The sequence below is a fragment of the Cydia amplana genome, chromosome 8, assembly GCF_948474715.1.
Source record: "Cydia amplana chromosome 8, ilCydAmpl1.1, whole genome shotgun sequence".
Taxonomy (NCBI): domain Eukaryota; kingdom Metazoa; phylum Arthropoda; class Insecta; order Lepidoptera; family Tortricidae; genus Cydia; species Cydia amplana.
The window spans coordinates 6,353,100-6,376,597 of record NC_086076.1 but is presented as its reverse complement, the minus strand read 5'-3'; the positions used below and the strand labels follow the sequence as shown (position 1 = coordinate 6,376,597).

General features: G+C 45.2%; 1 protein-coding gene and 1 long non-coding RNA gene across 2 annotated transcripts in view; one reads left to right on the top strand and one right to left on the bottom strand.

Annotated features, from left to right (window-relative positions):
- Positions 1-7,558, bottom strand: part of LOC134650361 (uncharacterized) — a 50,217-nt gene extending 42,659 nt beyond the window's left edge. Inside the window, exon 1 of the long non-coding RNA XR_010097039.1 lies at positions 7,510-7,558. This is a non-coding gene — a long non-coding RNA (uncharacterized LOC134650361). The remainder of the gene's footprint in view (positions 1-7,509) is intronic.
- The window catches only part of LOC134650328 (cyclin-G-associated kinase), a 51,221-nt gene that overhangs the window by 21,952 nt on the left and 5,771 nt on the right, over positions 1-23,498 (top strand). The window contains exons 10-20 of the mRNA XM_063505289.1: positions 625-788; positions 1,548-1,631; positions 1,992-2,097; positions 2,668-2,825; positions 3,496-3,704; positions 4,537-4,575; positions 5,345-5,634; positions 6,290-6,443; positions 7,874-8,039; positions 10,278-10,476; positions 21,973-22,134. Coding sequence (XP_063361359.1) covers positions 625-788; positions 1,548-1,631; positions 1,992-2,097; positions 2,668-2,825; positions 3,496-3,704; positions 4,537-4,575; positions 5,345-5,634; positions 6,290-6,443; positions 7,874-8,039; positions 10,278-10,476; positions 21,973-22,134 — 1,731 coding nt within the window. The remainder of the gene's footprint in view (positions 1-624; positions 789-1,547; positions 1,632-1,991; positions 2,098-2,667; positions 2,826-3,495; positions 3,705-4,536; positions 4,576-5,344; positions 5,635-6,289; positions 6,444-7,873; positions 8,040-10,277; positions 10,477-21,972; positions 22,135-23,498) is intronic.

Sequence of the window (23,498 nt, the reverse complement as noted above, 5' to 3'; positions counted from 1 at the left end):
TACTTACACCACATATTTTTCGCTATCTGGACATATATGGCACTCTAGGTAATAATGTGAAACATGGTAAATATTTAGATTAGTTTAAATTACCCGCAATCTAAATGGCCCCCCTGCACCTTACAGTAAAGTTTAAGAACCTTAGTATTACTGGAACCACATTTTTTTTTAAATCTTAGTAGTGTTTCTAGATTCGTATTTTGTTAAACGGACGATCTTGTGAAATGAGTACTTGAGCGTTTTCCAAAAAAAATGTACCTACATTTCATACATGTCTTCAAAATATTGACTTCTTGGGCTCATTTTACTCAGAATCATTTGTACATTCACGCCTCATACATGAAAAAATGTGTCCCAAGATTTCCTTTCCAGATCGTCACATTTTTGTATGAATAATTTTTTTATTTGTATGAACGTGACGCACTGGAAAAATATTTTTTCATACAAAATTTTGGGACACGTTCTTTCATGTATGAGGCGTGAATGTACAAATGATTCTGAGTAAAATGAGCCCAAGAAGTCAATATTTTGAAGACATGAATGAAATGTAATTTTTTTTTGGAAAACGCTCACTTAACCGGCAACGGCCTTCCAGCCTGTAGTAATGTCGTATGTGTCCCACAGGACGGCAAGTCGATGTCTTGCATGGTGCTGTGCGGGCTGCTGTTGTACGCGAAGCTGGTGACCGTGCCGGAGGACGCGCTGCAGATCTTCGCCGTCAAGCGAGCGCCCGCCAACATGCCGCCCAGCCAGCTCCGATACCTATACTATCTTAGTAATATTATAAGGTAGGTCCCTTCAAATTTTAAAAATTTCTACGTTTTCTATACCACAGGTCCACTGACATATTAGCAAATAATATTTTTGATATTTAATTTGCTACTTGCGAAACATAATTTTTATGTAGATAAGTAGATATATTGTTTCGATATTAAGGATTGCAATAAGTCCAAATTTTGTGCAGCAATGTAGGTTTATATTAAAGTTTCGTCAAGTGGACGAAAACTAACGCACCTACCCCATATCAGCCAGGGACGCCATATGTGAAACGAGACTTTAAGTAAGTATAGAGTAGAGCCCGTAACGCAAGTCGCGATAAGCGGTCAGTAGTGAATAAGGTGTTTGAAACAATGGTAAGGCCTTTAGTAAATTGAATATTTGTTCAAACCAGACCGCCTCTATTTTAGCTACCAGTATAAATAGTCTGACAATCAATAATAAATTAAAACCCTCCTTATTTAAAACAAAATGTTCCATCGTGTGTCCCGAGCACACTTTCCTTATTTTATGTATACCTGTCACCATAAAATTGTAAACACTCGTTATATTATAATCTCGCTAGTTACATTATAAACTGACGGTAGGGAGATTATAATCTAACCTAACCTACGTTAGATTATAAACTAACGGGTTCACAATCTTACGGTGTCATACACAAGGCTTGCTTCATTCCAGATCTAACTCTAAATAACAAGAAAATGTATAAGGTTAACCAATTTAACCACATTTTATTTCACCAAATATTGATTGTTTTTGTTTTGTTTCAGGCCTGAACCAATACTCCCACACTTTAGGCCAGTTACTCTAGTCTCCCTAACTATACAACCAGTACCACTATTTACGAAAGCCAGGTGAGAATATACGTTTTTTTGAGATTTGTAAATTATAGGTATCTATTATTTTGTAATTTTGTCAAATAGGTAATGTTTTTGTGCCCGGATGGAAGAAACAGAAACTATTTGCTCCAAAACTACTGGTCCAATTAAGTTGAAATTAGGTACCTACACATATGTAAGTCTGGGACCCAATGTCGGTATACAGAGTTTACACTTAGACAAAATAGTTATTTATCTATAATGAAAACCTATAAAAAATAGTTTTAAAACTGTGTCATTACGGAACCCATGGTGCGCGATTCCGACCCGCACTAGGCCGATTTTTGTATATCGTTGCGATGACATTAACCTGTAAAATTACATTGAAATTTTCAGGGATGGTTGTAGGCCATTCATAGAAGTATTCAACGAGGACAGGGTGTTGTTGTCGACGCTACAGGACTATGACAGGTTACACATGTACACGGCACAGGAAGGCAAGGTAAGGAAATCACTACATAGTATAAAACAAAGTCGCTTCCCGCTGTTTGTCTGTATCTATGCTTAGATCTTTAAAACTACGCAACGGATTTTGATGCGGATTTTTTAATAGATACAGTGATTCAATAGGAAGGTTTATGTATAATTTGTTAACCCGTGCGAAACCGGGGCGGGTCGCTAGTAATTTATAAAATAAAAATAAAATAAATTGAGTAAAACGGCGAAACCGATAATTTCCATGTCTCGAGTATCTTTTTCCCCATTTACAACAAATAGTTTCTTTACTGAAGCTTCTAGTTAGTTCTAGTTGATCAGATTTTAATGTTTAAAGTATTTCGTTAAGACGAACTAGATAGTCTAGATTCTAGATAATGATTACTGTCTTCGTCGCTGTCAATACCTACTAAGACGCATCAAACTAGTGCAAAAATTACAGCAGGCAATTTGACACTTAAAGTAGCTACTGTACAGCGCATCAGTGCTTTATGGCACCTGTATATTATTCAAGTAACTACATTTTCTAATTATCTTATTTCTATGCTCCGTTTAAGAGACTTGCCACATTTTTTAGGTGACATTACCACTGGACACGACGGTATGCGGCGACGTGCTAGTAGTAGCGTCGCACGCGCGCCAGCAGCTCGGCCGAGTGCACACCGTGCCCATGCTGTCCGTGTCCTTCCACACCGGCTTCCTGCAGCCCACGCAGCACGCCATCAAGTTCACCAGGCAAGTGACTCGCCGCCAGTAGCTCGCACGCGTGACGCAGGAGACTACCACGGCAACGAGTGATTTAAAAGAAGTTGATGTAGCCAGATAATTCGTCTAGGTTATTGGTAACCTAATTTAATTTTACAAGCAGAAACGTCTGCGACCGATGCTATAAAGCTTAGAATAAATTTTAAAAGTGAAAAAAATACTGTCTTGGGTGAGACTTGAACTCACTTATGACTTGATCCAGAGGCCGCGAGTCCAAGTCTCACCCAAGATAGTAATTTTTCCACTTTTAAAATTTATTGGTAACCTATTAGCAAGTTTTGATATTTTTCTAACAAACACAAAAACAAGGTCATAGAATACTACCAAAGTGTTTGTGCATACTACCCGAGTGCCCTAGACGTTACTCGCGCAATTTTTACTTTCATAACTTTAACTATAAGGTCAATGTGGCTAATTCCGTCATAGGGACTATTCCGTCCACGAGCGTATATTTTATTTTCAATCTTAGAAAAAGAAAACCCATTTGCTTTTGATTGCTGAAAATATAAGCAATCGCTGCTTTGTCGATGAATTTATCAATTTTGTTCGTTGTTCGAGATAAACGCTAATGGACGGAATAGTCCCTATGACGGAACTAGCCACATTGACCTTAGTATTAACGGTTTTAACTCACCCCCAGAACCGAGATCGACGGCATAGAAGATATAACCCCGGTCAACGACCACTTCCCCTCCAACGTGTCTGTCGTCATCAGCCTCGTGGTTCAGAACGGCGAGCGCCGCAAGCCGCGCTCCGACCCCTGGGAGGAGGACCACTCCTTCCCGGTGCGGACGCCGGACGTACTGTTCTCCACCACGCTGGAGAGAGACGAGACGATCGATAACTTTGGTAAGTTACACTGTACATGAGAGAGACAACCACAGTCAACGACCGCTTCCCCTCCAACGTGTCTGTCGTCATCAGCCTCGTGGTTCAGAACGGCGAGCGCCGCAAGCCGCGCTCCGTCCCCTGGGAGGAGGACCACTCCTTCCCGGTGCGGACGCCGGACGTACTGTTCTCCACCACGCTGGAGAGAGACGAGACGATCGATAACTTTGGTATGTTACACTGAACAAGAGAGAGACAACCACAGTCAACGACCGCTTCCCCTGCAACGTGTCTGTCGTCATCAGCCTCGTGGTTCAGAACGGCGAGCGCCGCAAGCCGCGCTCCGTCCCCTGGGAGGAGGACCACTCCTTCCCGGTGCGGACGCCGGACGTGCTGTTCTCCACCACGCTGGAGAGAGACGAGACGATCGATAACTTTGGTAAGTTACACATTGTACATGAAAGAGACAACTATTATAGTTATAATAGTCAACGACCACTTCCCCTCTGTGTCCGTTGTTATTAGCTTCGTAGACCAAAACGGGGAGCGCCGCTAATGCGATTCCATCCCTAAATAGGAGATGAGACGGTCGCTAACTTCCTTTTGTAGAATACTATAGCCGGTCAAACAACTTTTTCAGTAGAAAAAGGCGCGAAATTGAAATGTTCTATGGGACGATAACCCATCGCGTTACTTTTTTAAAATTTGCCGCTCTTTTCTACTGACGGAAGTGGCTTGACACTCTTGACAGACTATATATAAATTAATATACTAGATATGTTACTATGTTATAGCTCGAGTGTTTTCGTGTGTATCTATGTAATGTATAATTATAATATGTATGTTTACGCAGCTAACCTCCGAAGCAACCCCACGGCTATACCGCCCACAAGTATGTCGTAGTGCGTGTTTTAAACTTTTGGTAGTAGATATTGCACCACGTCTTATATCTAATATAAGATGTTTAATATTTTCCAAACATGTAACGAAATACCATATATGTCGTTTCCATGCAAAAGTCCCAGTTTGTCACTTGCCATAAGGACACTTTGATAGGTTATTCGTATAAAGATAAAATAAGCAAAGCGACAAAGTGGGATCTTTGACTAGACTTCGATACATATTTACTCACATGCATGTATTTATGTTTTAGTTATTTATTTCTAAATGATACACATAATATGTTTATGGTTCAAATTACCAATTCAATTGTTCGATTAAATAATGCATTATAACGAAACTCGCAAGCGAGTTCTCGCATCGTCTAAGGCAGGGTTCTCCAAAACCCGGCCCGCGAAGAAATTCATACAATGTTAGTGCTCATTTACACGGCGCGCGAGCAAACTCGTATACGATTTTAGTTACATTGCGGACCATTGAGGTTACATCAATTCAGCCGACCGATCAAACGACGCAATATAATGAAACTCGCATGTCTCGCACTGTCTAAATGAGCCCATAAGATCGGTTTTCCTAGGATAGCGGTGCCGTCATATAGCGGCCGTCTCCATACTAAATAATACGGCTAAATATGGATGTCGTAGTATGGAGACGGCCGCTATATGACGGCACCGCTTTCGGAGGAAACCAAAGCTTTAGTAGATAGGCTTCGAATCTCGAATAGCCTACTATAATAACATTCATAACAGTCTCCGCAACAGTGACAGCGGACTACCCCCCCGCGGAGGCCGCCCCTGCCCCCCCGCGGCCCGCTCCCCCCGCCCCCGCGCCCGCGCCGCCCCGCCCGCCGCGCCCCGCGCCCCTCGACCCCGCCCCCGCCCCCGCCCCGCCCGCCGACACCGCGGACTTCCTCAACCTCGCCACGCCCAAACCCAAGGACGGGAGGAAACTCAAGGCCGACGACTCGTTCGACTTCTTCGGGATGATGGAGAAGCGGGACGACGGGTTTGGAAACTTTCTGGGCGGGCGCGCGGCGGCTGATAATCCGCAGGTATACCTATATACATATTCTTTTTTTTCTGTCATTTGAATATGTCGTACCTATAAATACGCTTCTCGAAACGAAAGAAGAAACATAATGATGAAAATAAACTCGAGTGACGACCCGTTTGACTTCTTTGTTACGAGAAGAGAAACAAAATGTTAAATGACTCTTTATAAAATGTTCTCGACCCTTTATAAATTAAATTATATTAACTTTTTTTTTCATTCCTATATGTTTATGGGCGTTTTTTTTTTGTTGTCCCCTGCACTTTTTTTCAAATTTGGAATGTTTTATGTTATTTCTACTCAGAATCACGAGCTCTTTCTATCCTAATAGGAGAAAAAAAGTGTCCCAAAATTTCCATACATTTTTCGATCTTTCCATTTCGCGACCGCCATACAAAGTCTATGAAAAATGGACACGTAATGGAAATAAAAACCTTAGGACACTTTTTTTCTCCTATTAGGATAGAAAGAGCTCGTGATTCTGAGTAGAAATAACATGAAAAATCCCAAATTTGAAAAAAAAGTGTAGGGGACAAAAAAACGCCCTTATTTCAGTTTGCAACTAAATTTTTACGTACGAAACTCATTTATACGGCCCGTGGTTCAAATTCATAACCAACCGCCCCTAAAGTCCCAAATTCCCAATATATTTCCAGCCGTTCTCGTCGGAGTCGATATTCGGCGCGGTGCCGGCGACGGCGGCCGACGCCCCGCGGCCGGCCGCGGACCCCAATTTCGACCCGTTCGGGCTCAACGACCCGCTGCCCAAACAGGACAACCTACTCACTCCGCAACCAGTCAAGGAGGATGGTGAGTTCATCCTACATCTCGGTTTAAAGATTCTTTATTCTCATAAGAATGTATACAATTCACTTAACACATATTTTATTTACATATTCTATGTCACAAAAGGAGCAGACACTGATTAAGATTACAATAAGCATTTGTTTAATGTTATTATTTTGCCGGTAAGTACGTTTATATATTTGTAATCTGTTGATGCTATTCTTGACGATTGTTTCATCGAGTTCAAAATATGGTCCAGTGTCGGAAGAGTACCTATATCCGTTCCGATATTCTCGACTCAACTAAAAGCACGGAACATTTGCTATATGCAAAATAAATTAACGTCAAATTTTAATGTGCAAGAATTGGCGTAGGGGATCAGTTTCTATAACCATCACCGAGTGCGTCGGGCGTAATAGACTGGCATTCGGAGTTTTCAAAAGAGCGCCATTTATAATTAGGGTACCTAAGTTAAGTCATTAGGGTCAACAACGTCGTGGTTGATTTGTTGATGGGAACTTAAACTAGTTTAGATCCCTTACTTAATTGTTTTTCCTATAACGAAACCGCGGCAATAGTATTTTATGCAACCGTTGTTTAATAGGGGTCAAAAAAGGCGAGTGGCGTGAGTAACATTCGCCTCAAATTGTTAATAAAGACGCCACGAGTATTTTTTGACTCAGTTAAACAACGTTGCATACAATACTTTTTCTACGACCAAGCACTTACTTTGAAAAAAAATTGTAAACTAATAAATATTTTTCATTCAACAAAAATAGTACTTTAAACAAGTGGAATCATATAGGACATATATATATGTAGGTAAACAAACCAAACCCGGCCACCGCGCCCCGCGCCCCACGGCCGGTTGGTCAGCGACACCTTCTTGTAACTCATGAGGCCCTGGTACTTGCTCTTAGTTAAATTACAATTTTGGATAGTTTTTTTTTCTCGATTTTGGCCACAGTAGCCTATGGAGACTAACAAGCAACGCTAAGCGGTGTTCGTAGTCTATGGATCTTGCTATATTACGGGTGTCACATGCGCGTTTCTGACTTCTGAAGCAATTTTATTGTTTCTACTATAGAACCTAATGAATATTTTGTAAATTGGCAGCAATGCACTTAGTACTCATCTGTCAGAGATGACAATTAAAATTAGGTTGGCAACAATGTATTTCATACAATATTTTTTAAATGGTGATTACACGAAGTATCGTAAAAGTAGCAAAAAGATACTGCGTGTATGCACAAATACTTTTTTGGGGAATAGACTAAAGACTTGTCTTGACAACTATAACATAGGGGTTTAAAGGTGTGTGTACGACCTTTTAAATGACAAATAAAGGTACGGGAGTAGAAAAAATTAGGTACCGCACCGATCGTCCGAGCCAAAAGGTAGCCCTGTAGGAACCCTATTTATTTGCTAACTTGTATACCCGGTCTCTGCCGCAGTCCGACCCGCGAGCGTGCCGCTAGACGAGCTGAAGAAGGACCCGTTCGCGGAGCTGGGCCTGCTGGCCGGCGCTAGCCTCGGGCCCGCGTCCGCGCCGGGCGCCTCGCCGCGCGCCTCGCCCCTTCACCAGCCCGCGACGTGTCCGCAGCACCAGCCCGACTACAGGTAACTAGTAGTTCGCCCCGAACTGAGAACTCGCGGTTCTCCAAAAATATCAATTGAATGCAGTCGTCAAAGGATCGAAAACCGCGTACGATTTATTGCAAGGTCTGTGGAGCCCTTAACTGATACTGTATCTGTGGTAAGCCGAAATATTTCCTGTCAAATGTCAAATACCTATATTATGTTTATTTTATTTTATTTTTATCTTGCTAATTATTTCAAAATGGTAAATTTAAAAACGATATTATGAAAGTGTAAGCCGATCACTTTCATTTGATACCAACCTCGACCATACTTTCTTGCAAATAAAATGACCAGAATAGCAAGACACCTCACAAACAGCTTTTTGGCCTTCTAAGCTCTTCTAGTTCAATAACCCCTTGATCGAGCCTGCTCATAATTTAATGACTAAAATATAATGCCCTCGACTACACGTTTAGCCAATTTCATTTAAATTAGAACAAATTTACTTAAGTTATTGTGTATCAAACTATCTTCTGACAGTTCAGCTTAAAAACATCGAAATGCCGGGACGTGCCGCTAGCCAGCCGCGTGTTCAAAGTTGAATGTAAGAACTTCGCTTCGCTTCGCTCGCTCGTTCGATTACTCATGCTGTGGTGCTTAACATCGGTTTTCCTAGGATAGCGGTGCCGTCATATAGCGGCCGTCTCCATACTAAAAAATACGGCTAAATATGGATGTCGTAGTATTTGTATGGAGACGGCCGCTATATGACGGCACCGCTATCGGAGGAAACCAAAGCTTTACAGGGTGACGTTTGATGCACAGTCAGCTGCAGAAAAAAGTTACCCTCTCTGCATAGAAGTTTGTATGCGACGGTGCTAAGCGAATGGTACCTATTGCTGACTGTACATGACGCGTTGCGACGTGCGCGTAGGCGAGCTTGAAAGATTAGCCGACCCTACAAAAATCTACATTTTTCTCTACACAAATGGTCTGAAAATCGAAATCTTACAATAATCTACTAATAGTACGTCAGTACTCAATATATTTGGATTGGACGATAAGATCTCAACGGAAAGACTACTCCATGATATATTGCAAGTCATTACCTATGTAATGAAACTAATAAACATGAATAGTTATCCGGAGTTCCGTAAAAATCGGTTTTCCTAGGATAGCGGTGCCGTTATATAGCGGTCGTCTCCATACTAAATAATACGGCTCAATATGGATGTCGTAGTATTTGTATGGAGACGGCCGCTATATGACGGCACCGCTGTCCTAGGAAACCAGAGCTTTACATTACAGGATACCGTTTGATATAAAAGTGGTAACACTATCGCACCGCACCGCGAGATATCTGTTTCTCGCTCTCACTTATGGGTGCGACGCACCAAGGTCGGGGTGCGGTGCGATAGTGTGTTACCACTATAACATGGCGCGTTGCAACGTGCGTGTGGGGCAGCTTTGTGATAAGCCAAGTTAATCCACCTTACAAAAATCTAAATTTGCCTACACCTTATAAAAAATATGTGTACCTTAAGCTTTCCTCCGAAAACGGTGCCGTAATATGACAGCCGCTATATAGCGTTGAATGACGTCACTAGAACGTTGTCTATGTAAACAAGATGGCGCGGTTTCCTAGACGGCGTTACGTTACGTTGATTGTCAACGTAACGTAAGATGACGGCCGTCATGACGGTGTCGATAGTTTCGTGAACGTTTTATTAGATAGCGTGACGCCATTTTGAATAAATGACACGAGATTTGAATAAATGATTCCGTACTACGATTATTTTCCTCTTCTGATGATATTTCATCCTCCAAGTAAATTATAGATGATCAAGCAAATCTTGTCAGTAGGAAAAGGCGCGAAATTCAAATGTTCTATGGGACGTTATCCCTTCGCGCCTACATTTTTCAAATTTGTCGCTTTGACTTTGGTGGCTGACGGTGTGTTATGACGCCGTGGTACTTTCCACATGTCGTCACCGTAAAGACGGCCGTCTTTTGCGGCCGCTATATGACGGCCGTCATATTACGGCACCGTTTTCGGAGGAATCCAAAGCTTTACCTACAGTAATCTACTAATTGTACGTACGTACTTAACAATGTATTTGGATTGGTCAATAAGATTTCAACGGACCTAAAGACCACTCTATGTTACGTTGCAAGTAAAATCATTGATTGTTAGAACGAATCGGATGCTTTATCATTCATAATGTAGTGCCCATTCCCTTTAAAATTAAAAATAATTACAACGATTACTTCTTCCAGTCGAACACACTTCGAGCCAGCCAAAACGCCAATGGACGACAAGCCGAAAAAGCCGGCGGACGTGTTTGGAGACCTACTAGGCAGTCAGGGGTACGAGTTCGCGGCCAAAAAAGACTCTGGCCCGCGGACCATGAACGCCATGCGCAAGGAAGAGATGGTCAAGGAAATGGACCCGGAGAAGATTAAGATACTGGATTGGGTGAGTGTTGTAGCGTTGAAATATGTTATATTTAGTGTTCCGTTCCACGTCTGAGATCTTCATTGAGAGCGTAACGCCTCCGTTGACCGATAGATGCCGCTAGCGTCTATGTAGTCGCTCCGCCGCCTCGCCGTGACGTAGTTCCGCTTCCCTTTCCTGCAAACAGACTCCCGCCCCCCGCCACTCGCCGCCGCTATGACATTGTTTCGTCGACCGTCCTGACCGATGGTCCGCAAATTTTTTTTTGCGAACATTTTTGCAGCATGGTGCTTTAAAAAATTTCCGATCCAAATTTTGTTCGATTAAATAGCGAGATATAGCCAGAGATCGCCACTACTAGTCTTTTGGCGGTCTCGGGATCGATCTTCCAACGGTGCTTTTCGATTCTACCCACTTTTTTCTTGCTAAATTATTTTTTACATGCCATGCTGCTAAAATCGTTACCGTTAACTCGCATTTTCGAGAGTGAAGTAGGAAGTGCGTCAACAAGTGGTTTCAAGTGTCGTTTGTTACAACGCGTGGTAACGTAAGTCGCTCCGCATCGGAGAGGAACGTGCGTCATCGTGCCTGCCGCGGGGAGCGGTGCCGGCCCGGCGCCCCGGCGCCTAGCGCGCGCGGTGGGGTGCCGGGGCCGCGCTGCAATAGGATAGGTTTGGATTGTCTCAAACCATCTGGTAAGCCAGTTTAATGATATTCTAGCTGTATTTGGCGTTCGGAAGCGCATTGTGAATGCCTACTTGGACGCTAAAGCCCCGGTTCTCGTCCGATTACCGCAGGTGTCGGCCGAGGTCGGTGCTCGTGCTCGGAGCCCGGGAGTATTACCTCGTGTTGTTAGTTTCCGACGCGACAGTTCGTGTCGTTCACGCGTCGGCGCCGTCGACTTTCTCTTGTCGTCCGAGGTGACTCCGAGACGCCGCGACGCTGCGGGCCGGCGCCCGAAGTGTCGCGGCGCAGGTGCATCTCGACTGCTTAACGCTTCCGGTCCGCGGGACTCCGAGAGTCGTCACGCGCCCGCTCCTGTTGGTACGGTCGCGGCGCGGGTGGATCGCGGACCTCTCGGTCCCGTCCTGGCGCCAAGGTGAAGGCGGACCGGACCACGGGGAGCACGCTACTGCATCTCGACTGCTTAAAGTGGAAGGAAGGTAAGTTACGTGGAAGCCCCTCTGTCGAAACACTACGAGTACAGCGGCGGGGCCGTTCGCCGCGCCGGTTGCCATCTATCAAGGCGTCGGGCAACAGTGTCGCCGTGATGTTGCGTGCAACTACGCCACCATGGTGGCGCCAGTCGCCACGCGCACGCCTCCCCCCCTGTGCCGGCGAAAGACGCTACGGTGGCGCTGCCCGCCACGCGCATCGGCGCCTCCTGAGCCGGCAACGTCCATCACGCGCATCGGCGCGATGGCGCGTCAACCAGCACAGTGGCGGGCCGCCACGATGGCGGCACCCGCCTCACGCGTCGGCGCCTCTCGAGCTAGCCGCCACGATGGCGCCTCTCGCCTCACCAGCGCCTCCTGAGCCAGTGGCGGCCGCCACGATGGCGCCGCCCACCTCACGCTCTGGTGCCACCCGAGCCGGCCGCCACGATGGCGCCTCTCGCCTCACGCACCTGCGAGCCGGTGGCGGGCCGCCACAAGGGTGCCGCCCGCCTCGCGCACCGGCGCCTCTCGAGCTGGCCGCCACGATGGCGCCTCTCGCATCACGCGCCGGCGCCTCCCGAGCTGGCGGTGGCTGCCGCCACGATGGCGCTTCTCGCGTCACGCGCCGGCGCCTCCCAAGCTGTCGGTGGCTGCTGCCACGATGGCGCCTCTCGCGTCACGCGCCGGCGCCTCCCGAGCTGGCGGTGGCTGCCGCCACGATGGCGCTTCTCGCGTCACGCGCTGGCGCCTCCCAAGCTGTCGGTGGCTGCCGCCACGATGGCGCCTCTCGCGTCGCACGCCGGCGCCACCCGAACTGGCGGTGGCTGCCGCCACGATGGCGCCTCTCGCGTCACGCGCCGGCGCCTCCCAAGCTGTCGGTGGCTGCCGCCACGATGGCGCCTCTCGCGTCACGCGCCGGCGCCTCCCGAGCTGGCGGTGGCTGCCGCCACGATGGCGCTTCTCGCGTCGCGCGCCGGCGCCTCCCGAGCTGTTGGTGGCTGCCGCCACGATGGCGCCTCTCGCGTCACGCGCCGGCGCCTCTGCCGCCACGATGGCGCTTCTCGCGTCACGCGCCGGCGCCTCCCGAGATGTCGGTGGCTGCCGCCACGATGGCGCCTCTCGCGTCACGCGCCGGCGCCTCCTGAGCTGCCGGTGGCTGCCGCTATAGGAATTAACTATCTGGGAGTATATAAATGATAATCCGGAATACTTAATTAGAACGTGTATTTCTCAGTACACAGCCGGGGAACAACTGAGGAGCAAGTCGCGCGGCGGGCATTCCGTATAGCGCGGGGAAATGCTGACCACGTAATCTGTCCCTATAGTCGTCCCTCCCCAAAAAAACAAAAAAAAAATTACAAATTTTTTAAGAAAACTTAATAATAAACAAATTACATAATATTGTTATGCTTCAGTAAGAACCATTTGTAATTACACATTAAACGGATCTACATATTTTGTATTTTATTGTGTCTGTTACCTTCACTATTTTAAATCAAACAAACTTTAAATCAAATCAAATGTGCTATGAAAACAATATCGCGCAGTTACTAGGTACTTGAAATCAGAGCGATAACAGGACACAATGTAACTTGAGTACAATGCTGAACTTAAGGTTGAAATTATGAATGCACAATAGGTAGTCACTTAAGTAATACATAAACACGTCACGATATCTAAATATAGATATTATCCGACCTACAATAAAAAATGAGTAGCTTATTTTACCACGTTAAACAATTTGCACTGCACTTAGACTTTCAAATAAATCTGTTGTGGCACTCGTGGCTGGCTTGGAGTCGCCTGAACTCCAGAAGACAGCTGTTGGTCCTTCGTCAGGACCTGAACTCTCTTGGTGAACCATTTATTCATCCTTTGTTTACAACGACTGTAGAAGTAGCACAGTAAAAATATCATCAAAACAATAATTATTGCCAATAACACGAAACTGAACGTGTTTATCTGGGTAGCGAGTCCGGAAACGTTAATAGATGCTTCTGCCGTAACGGTATTAAATTTATCCATATTTTCTGAGTCTTTCTTGGTACTGTAATTTCCCATGATTAGGTATTAAATGTTTCACTGTTTCGAGTGGAGTGCCAATTGTTTCTTAAAATTACATATTTATAAAACACATGTAACCTACATAAAGTGTTGTCACAATTAATACTTATTTGCAAAATTAAAATAATAGTTGCTATATATTAAGTTTACTCATCGCAAAATCTGACCGACTTCTTAACTGTCCGACCACTGCGCGTAACATAGGGCGCAACGCTATGCATAGGCGGAGCGATTCCGCTATCAGCTTGTGGCGTACTTGGTACAGTTAAGTTTTGTGATGAGTTCACTTTTTCGTTAAGTAAGTATGCAGGCTTTAGCCTGTCAATTGACATATTTACCTCACGCTCATCTAATTGAATTTTAAAAACCTTATCATTTCTTTTCAGAACTTTGAATGGCCCTTCGTAAGGCGTCTGTAATGAGGATTTTACTATTCTACGTACAAACACATAATCACAGGTTTTAAGATCAGGACTTACAAAGAATTTATCGTCTCTATTATGAGAGAATGGTCTTGGTTTTAATTTACGTATCGATTCCTTAATTTTATCTAACATAGTATATGGTTCTGTTATATTTTTATCAACATTACAATAAAATTCAGCAGGTAAACGAATGGAACAGCCATAAACTAATTGAGCTGCACTCACGCCTGTATCTAATCTAGGTACAGAACGTAAACCTAGTAAAACTGTGCTTAATTCTGTAACCCATGAAGTACTATTTATACGTGCCTTTAACGCAGATTTCAAAGTACGGTGAAATCTCTCAATAGCCGAGTTACTCATAGGATGATATGGCGTAGTTCTAATCCTCTCCGTGCCTGTATATTTCATTAGTTGTCTGAAAAGATTGCTTTCGAATTGCTTACCTTGATCACTGGTTAAAGTAACTGGACATCCGAATCGCACAATCCAGCCATCGTAAATAGTTTGTGCTACTATTTCTGCCGATATGTTTTGCAATGGAAACGCCTCCGGCCATCCTGTAGCTCTATCTATAATGGTAAGGCAATATCTGTAACCTTCCGCTGATGTTGGTAGTGGTCCTACTAGATCAGTATGTATATGCTGGAATCGGTCTACTTCTGGAAACTTACCTGGTGTCGATTTGGTGTGTCTCGTGACCTTGGCTTTTTGACATTGAACGCAGGTTTTGGCCCAAAGACCTACATCTTTGTTCATATTCGTCCAAAAATACCTATTAGAAACCATCTTGCGTGAAGTTCGTACACCGGGATGACTTAAGTTATGAATCTGATTGAAAACATCGCGACGAAACTGTTCCGGTATGTACGGTCTCACATTACCTGTAGTAACGTCACAGTAAATATCATATGTACAGTTAGGCAACATTATTTTCTTAAATTGCCAATTATTATTTTGTAATAATGTTTTCAATTCGCCATCTTTTTGTTGTGCCTTCGCAATCAAAGAAAAGTCTATTGCAATATTTTGAAAATCGACTGTCTCAACTCTAGATAAAGCGTCAGCAACTACATTGTCCTTACCCTGTATATGTCTAATGTCTGTAGTAAATTCACTTATAAAAAGTAATTGTCTTGTCCGTCTTGGTATCTCCTTGTTATTGTCGCTATTTAACTTACTAAATGCGTATGACAAAGGTTTATGATCTGTAAATATAATTAGTTCTCTGCCTTCATGCAGATACCTAAAATATTGTACTGACAAATAAATAGCAAGAAGTTCCTTATCATAAGTACTGTACTTCGTTTGTGCTGTTGTTAGCTTCCGAGAAAAATAAGCTAACGGTTGCCACTTACCTTCAACTTGTTGTTGTAACACAGCACCCGCACACGTGTTGCTAGCGTCTGCAAAAATCGCTATCGGTACTGTGGGAAGTGGGTATGCTAGCGTAGCAGCATTTTGTAAGCTATGCTTACATTGTTCGAATGCTATGTCAGCTTCCTGCGTCCACAGAATAGGTGTTTTGTCGTTTCGTTTTGCCTGATGAATATACCTATGTAATACTTCTTGGTATTGGACAGCATGAGGCATGTGCGGCCTGTAAAAGTTAATCATGCCTAAAAATGTTCGCAACTGATTAACGGTCTTGGGTTTCGGATACTCTTTGATAGCTTGAACCTTCTTTTCCAGCGGTTTAAAACCTTCCGTTGATACCTCATAACCTAGGAACTCTAATTTCTTCTCTTTAAATGTACATTTCTCCAGGTTAATAGTGATACCGAATTCGCTAAGTCTTTTAAACAATTGTTCGAGATGACCGTTGTGTTCTTCCTCTGAGAGAGAAGCAACAAGTATGTCATCTAAATAACAATACACAAAATCGAAGTCTCTTAAAACGGTATTGTTCATGAACCGCTGGAAAGTCTGGCAAGCGTTTCTCAGGCCGAAACTCATCCTAGGGAACTCATACAAACCAAATGGAGTCGTAATAGCTGTCTTCTCCACGTCATCAGGGTGTATCATGATATTATGATATGCTCTACGCATGTCTACACAAGAGAATATGGACTTACCTGCCAATAAATAGGTGAAGTCGTGTATCCTCGCTATGGGATAGCGATCTGGCTTCGTGACTGCATTGAGAGCTCTATAATCCCCACATGGACGGATCTCTCCATCTTTTTTAGGAACTATATGCAAAGGACTAGACCACGGACTCTTAGATGGCCTGCAAATACCCATCTCTTGCATTTGCTGAAACTCCTTCTTAGCCTTTTCATACCTATCAGGAGGCAGCGGTCTAGTTCTTTGGTGAATCGGAGGCCCTGTTGTCTCAATATGATGGTAAGTGTTATGTTTAGGTGCCTCAATAAATGATAATGGCCTTAATATCTCGGGATATTTTTGCAGTAAGTGAAATGCTTTATTATCCGTACTTAATAAATTAATCGATGACTGAGTATGGTTTATGACCGTTCCAATTACATAAATCCTTGTCAAATCATCAATCAGCCTTTTACCAAACAAATCTACAAGTAATCTATAATTACGCAGAAAATCTGCCCCTATTATAGGCTGTTTGACATCGCACACAATAAAATTCCATTTAAAATTACGTCTTAAATTTAAATTTAATGTTAAACTAACATATCCATACGTTTTAATTTCAGTATTGTTCGCGGCATATAACTTGCAATTATTCACAGGTTGTAACGAGTCTTTAAAAAAATTAAAGTTCTTTGGAATTACACTCACATTTGCACCTGTATCAATTAAAAATTTAAAACCGGAAATTTTATCTGTCACACTAAGGCGATAATTAGTTACCATGGTGCAGGGTTCCGCCGCAAACGCCTGCACTTCCGCTAGTTTCCCTGCGGCGGTTGTGGTCCCTTCCAGCCGCACGGTTGAACGCACTTATACGCCTTCGCCTTGAAGCGGTAGTGATAAAAACACAACCAATCCTGGTTTTTAGAATCCTGGCTTGAAGAGCGGCTGTTGTTGCGTGAGCGACTACGTGCACGCCCTTGTCTGCGGCTATTCCTTCCAGTCCCACCTCGTCCTTGGTTATTGGCAAGTTCAAGTTGATTTATCCGATTGTTGATCTTCGCCAATTCTGCCGTTATAAAATCTGTCGGCGAACTCTGGCGTGATTGACGTGAAGTACTCTGTATAGCGGCAACTTCATTCGGTTTGAAGGTCTCCATTACCTTATCAGCTATGCTTGCCAGAGTCTCAATCTTTTTTGAATCTGCGGACGCTACAACGGCCCTCACCGACGGTGGTAGATGACCTTGCCAAAAATATGTCAAGGTCTCATCAGGAATCTTATCTCTTGCGAGGTCCTTCATCTTCCTCATAAGCTGCGATGGGCGCTGGTCACCAAGCTCCATGTCCGACATTAACTGTTGCAATCGTTTTGCCTCTGTCTCCTCGTAGACACTTAATAATCTGGCTTTTAATGTTGCAAATTTATTCTCCTCCGGTGGTTTCTCCAAAATGTCGGCAACTTGCTGAATCGCCTGCTTTCCCAATTTAGCAATAACCATATTATAGTTTAATTGGTCCCCTGCTTTCTGCTGAGCTAATACCGCTTCTACCTGCAGAAACCACAGTCGCGGTTGGTCCTGCCAGAAGTCTGGTATTTTCGCTGCAAGCGATATCGCTGACAACTCGATGGTTGTCGCGGTTCCATTTTCCATTTTGCGACACAATTAAATTTGCTTCCGTTTACCCAGGTGCGCGGGGAGTTGTCCGGCCGTAATACACACACGCGTACCGAAATAATATTACGAAATAACTCAACCAGATTTTCCTTTAAAAGTCGTTTAAACAATGCACCAACACTAATTGTCACTGTTAATAGTTCACGGTTCACTAAATGTCAAATGTCGGAAAGTCACCAGTTATAGGAATTAACTATCTGGGAGTATATAAATGATAATCCGGAATACTTAATTAGAACGTGTATTTCTCAGTACACAGCCGGGGAACAACTGAGGAGCAAGTCGCGCGGCGGGCATTCCGTATAGCGCGGGGAAATGCTGACCACGTAATCTGTCCCTATAGCCGCCACGATGGCGCCTCTCGCGTCGCGCGCCGGCGCCTCCTGAGCTGGCGGTGGCTGCCGCCACGATGGCGCTTCTCGCGTCACGCGCCGGCGCCTCCCGAGCTGTTGGTGGCTGCCGCCACGATGGCGCCACCCGAGCTGTCGGTGGCTGCCGCCACGATGGCGCCTCGCGTCACGCGCCGGCGCCTCCCGAGCTGGCGGGGCTGCCGCCACGATGGCGCCTCTCGCGTCACGCGCCGGCGCCTCCCGAGATGTTGGTGGCTGCCGCCACGATGGCGCCACCTGAGCTGGCGGTGGCTGCCGCCACGATGGCGCCTCTCGCGTCACGCGCCGGCGCCTTCCGAGCGGCGGCGGTTGCCATGATAGCGCCGGCAATTTCGTCGATGCTGCAAGTACGACGCTGTCGTCCTTTGCAATGGCACCCATGTTCTGTTCGTAAGAAAACTTACCTGTTGCCGTTCCCAATGATATCACCAGCGGCCGCGTCGATGCAGCCCGCCAAGCCGACGCCGGCCGGGCGCCACGCCGCCGCCGTCCGGCGCCACGTGTACCACGGTACCAGTTTTCCCTGTCCACATGGCCCCATTGAGGTACGCAGGCGCTTATAGCTATGGTGCAACAGCACGAGCAGACCGCTAAACTCTCGCTTTCGGTTAAGGATTCCTCCGTCGCCAAGGCGACGGCAGACAAGGTCCCGTGTGCTCCGCTCAAAACCGAGGTTGAAGGCATTGAAAAGGTTTGCAGTGTTCACATAATTATCTCTCTGCTTGCCCGCGCTCTCCAGCTTAAGTTCCGTCTTACAAAGACGAACTCGTTCGCCAAGCCCCTAATAAACAAAATGGGACAAATAAACCCGCTGCGCCTGAACGAGCTTGTGTTTCCGGTGCCAAGAGAAAGGGGCCAGGAGGACTCCAGCAGTTTCCATCTGTCTGTCTTCGACTTTATCGAAACAGTTTTGTTAAGCAAAGCGCCAAAATCCATTTTAGACTTGATTTCATCAGTGCGATTTCCTTAAAAGCATGCTACCATGCTCCTATACAAGTTTGACTGAAGGTTTTTCGTTTTCTCAACATACAGACCTGCCTTGCTGCCGAGTTTCTCACAGAAACTATACCCGATGCCTCCTGTTCAGTCTCAAATTCGCAAACGTTCGTTTATGGAGATTGCACCGTCGTAGTCCTCACCTTATACCTGTAGTCCGTTAGTAATGGTAGACAAGGTACGAAGTGAGGCCCTTCAAGTGGAGAGTAATCGTTAAGGGGCCGCACCTGCAGCGCTGACGACAGGAGTGTACTACAAACATACAACCGTTACTACGGTTGTCGAAAAAACTGCTGATGCCAGCAGATCGTCTATAGTTCGCGCTGGTTCCTTGCTACTTACCAGGTCGGTATAACCCCCAAAGGATTATCAAAAAGTCACTGCGTCCCCCGAGTGGCAGCTGCGCCCAGAAGCCGCCGAGACTATCTTCGCCTGATACACACACCTTGTTGGTCGGCCTCTCCGCTTTCGAGAGCCCTCGCACTGTACCACGGTATGTCTTAATCGACTCTTTGAAGTGCTACCACGACGCGTTTGGCAGCTGCCGGTGATAGTCTGTTTACTGTGACGGCGTGATGAGGAGAGCTTTCTCGCAGCTGTGGTAAGCTTGCAATTTACTGGCGGTCCTAGTGAACACAACGTCAGACCACCATCCCTTACAAGTCAACGACCTTAAGAATCGAGGCGTAGCTCCTGTCAGATAGGACGCTCCAACACCGAGCCGGCGATAACCGGGTATTTCCGGTTCCGGTACTGGTTGTCTAGAAAACCAGTACCGAGGAGCACTCCCTAGATCGTCCCCTTGTCGAGGTCGCTGTACGCCCACAATGTAGAAATGATCTTCATGGTGCATCAAAAATGAGATCGACTGCCAGGTACCTCTAATACCCAGTGAAGTAGCAAGCTATCTCAGACATCTATTTCTATTCTCCATGTTAGCTTTCAGAATGATACTTGTTCAGAAGCCTGTAACAAGTGCTGTATGTGAACCACTATCGGACACTATGCCTTCTTCCATCGTCATTAATAGCGAGACCCGCGCCTCCCAAACCACCAGCTTGGGACGCGAGAAATCTTATTCAAATTACTTGCCCTAACTTGAATAATCCTACAACGTACCTATATAGAAGAGCTGCCGCACCTTTACTGTTAGCATCAGGCCGCAGGGTCAATGACCTTACCGTAGGCCGTACACTGTAGCCCAGGCAATGACACAGATAACTTTGACGCTATTATTTTGTGTCCGAAATTCGGTTCTAAACCAGATAACGTGTCTCACCGACTGGACTCTCTTAGAAGCTTCGGAATAAAGTATAGACCCAGTAGGTAGTCTGGGTACGTCAACTTGTGAGAATTACACAAAATGTTAGGGGACACTACGCTTATTTCCTTCAGACACAGTAGTCTCATCCAATCCGGCCTCGCCTACGATTGCTTTCGATGATGTACTTAATCACTAAATTAGCTGGAAAACTATCCAATTACTTGGCGATATTTTGGCTTAAGTTAATTGGGGAACATGACTATTTCTTTAGACGATCCTATCGCCGAGATTCTGCGGATCGGATGCGATTTCGAATGAGAAATCTCTCAAACCAGTTTAACGTCAGATTCGAACCTGGGATTACAGTTTAAATTCTCAATTTCCTGTAATGCATCATTATAACGAGTTATTGTGATTTCATGGGTTGCAATAAGGCGTATATATTTATTCTTTCTCTGAGTTATATGACAGTAGGTGTAGCCCTAACGCTTGCGCGCCCGCTGACTCGCCACCAGGAGATAATAAACAGGTCTCAATGAAGATCTCAGACGTGGAACGGAACACATAATATAAAAATTTTACCTTCCAATAAAATTATTATTATGTTTCCTTCCACGTCTGAGATCTGAGTAATGCCTTCCTGGCAGGCTACTAGGCTACTTTTATACCGACGGTACTTCTCCTCAACAATGACATGGCGGCGGCGAGTGGCGGGGGGCGGGCGTCTGTTTGCAGGAAAGGGAAGCGGAACTACGTCACGGCGAGGCGGCGGAGCGACTACATAGACGCTAGCGGCATCTATCGGTCAACGGAGGCGTTACGCCCTCAATGAAGATCTCAGACGTGGAAGGAAACATAATAATAATTTTATTGGAAGGTAAAATTTTTATATTTTTAAAACTCTTGCAATACCAATTCGTTTCTATAAGGAATATTACGCGAAAATCTGTGTAGGGGGCGCCACTCCCACAATAAGTGACAATCTAAGGGTGTACCGCAAACGAGAGTCGAAATTGTGTTATCTAACCTCTCTGTCACACTTACATATTCGAGCGATAAAGAGGAAGATAGCAGAGTTTCGATTTCGCGTTTCCCGGTAGGCCCTTTGTAAACAAACCGCCTTGATGTATCAATGTCATATTTGATTGTCTCTGAAAACTTGTCAAAAACAGTTTAAGGTACCTACCTACAGTATGTATAAGTTACTCTATGGTATACTTAAGTCACTAGTGCTGCACTCTGGCGGCAAAACATTGCAGTAATACTCCCTATTCACATTCACACACACGTTCAAGTTTCTAATGCTCTGGTTTCCTAGGATAGCGGTGCCGTCATCTTTATTTAGCCGTATTATTTAGTATGGAGACGGCCGCTATATGACGGCACCGCTATCCTAGCAAAACCGATCTTAACTCGTTAATGTTCTCAATTCGTTCTAAACGCAATCTCAAAAGTGATTTGTAGTCACGTGACCGCTTCACCCATCCGTTTCAGACGGAAGGCAAGAAGGAGAACATCCGCGCGCTGCTGTGCTCGCTGCACACGGTGGTGTGGGACGAGTGCCGCTGGGCGCGCGTCGACATGGCGCAGCTAGTGTCGCCCGCAGACGTCAAGCGCCACTACCGCAAGGCCTGCCTCGCCGTGCATCCCGACAAGGTATACTTGTAGCTTTCTAGAGCCCGAAGGCTTATCCTATTGTCTATTGTTCAGTAAAACCGCACGTGCTACTTAAGCTTTGGATTCCTGCGAAAACGGTGCCGTCATATGACGGCCGTCATATAGCGGCCGCAAAAGACGGCCGTCTTTACGGTGGCGACATGTGGAAAGTACCACGGCGTCATAACACACCGTCATCCGCCAAGGTCAAAGCGGCAAATTTGAAAAATGTAGGCGCGATGGGATAACGTCCCATAGAAAATTTGAATTTCGCGCCTTTTCCTACTGACAAGATTTGCTTGATCATCTATAATTTACTTGGAGGATGAAATATCATCAGAAGAGGAAAATAATCGTAGTACGGAATCATTTATTCAAATCTCGTGTCATTTATTCAAAATGGCGTCACCGCTATCTAATAAAACGTTCACGAAACTATTGACACCGTCATGACGGCCGTCATCTTACGTTACGTTGACAATCAACGTAACGTAACGTAACGTCGTCTAGGAAACCGCGCCATCTTGTTTACATAGACAACGTTCTAGTGACGTCAGTCAACGCTATATAGCGGCCGTAATATGACGGCACCGTTTTCGGAGGAATCCAAAGCTTTACCTGCAAAAAAGGGTCTTAATTATTATATTTGGCACCTGAGCGCGGGCTAGTCCAACGCTCAAAAAACCAGTGTAGGTTCGCTCTCCGATAACGCGCCTTTGTTACGCATCTCGATGACACATTTTAGACTGGTTCTGTAGCGTTCGACTCGCCGGCACTCAGTAACCGAAGTACTGACCACACACATCGTAACAAAATATTTATCCCTTAGTTCATTTTGAATCTTATTGCAATTTCCATAGGAGTTGTAATTCAATTACCTGGGTAAAGTGAACGAGCGATTTTTTATGCAGGTAGTTGTGGCACGTGGCACGAGCGGTTTAACTTTACAATAGACAATAGGATTAGCCGTCGGGCTCTATTAGAAAGCTACAAACTATACGCATCTCGATGACACATTTTAGACTGGTTCTGTAGCGTTCGACTCGCCGGCACTCAGTAACCGAAGTACTGATCACACACATCGTAACAAAATATTTATCCATTAGTTCATTTTGAATCTTATTGCAATTTCCATAGGAGTTGTAATTCAATTACCTGGGTAAAGTGAACGAGCGATTTTTTATGCAGGTGGTTGTGGCACGTGGCACGAGCGGTTTAACTTTACAATAGACAATAGGATTAGCCGTCGGGCTCTATTTGAAAGCTACAAACTATACGCACACATTGAGACGAATGTTTCCTTAAGGATATACGTTTAACACAGTTTGGAAGCCCAAACTATGGCCCGTGTGACTAAGCCAGCT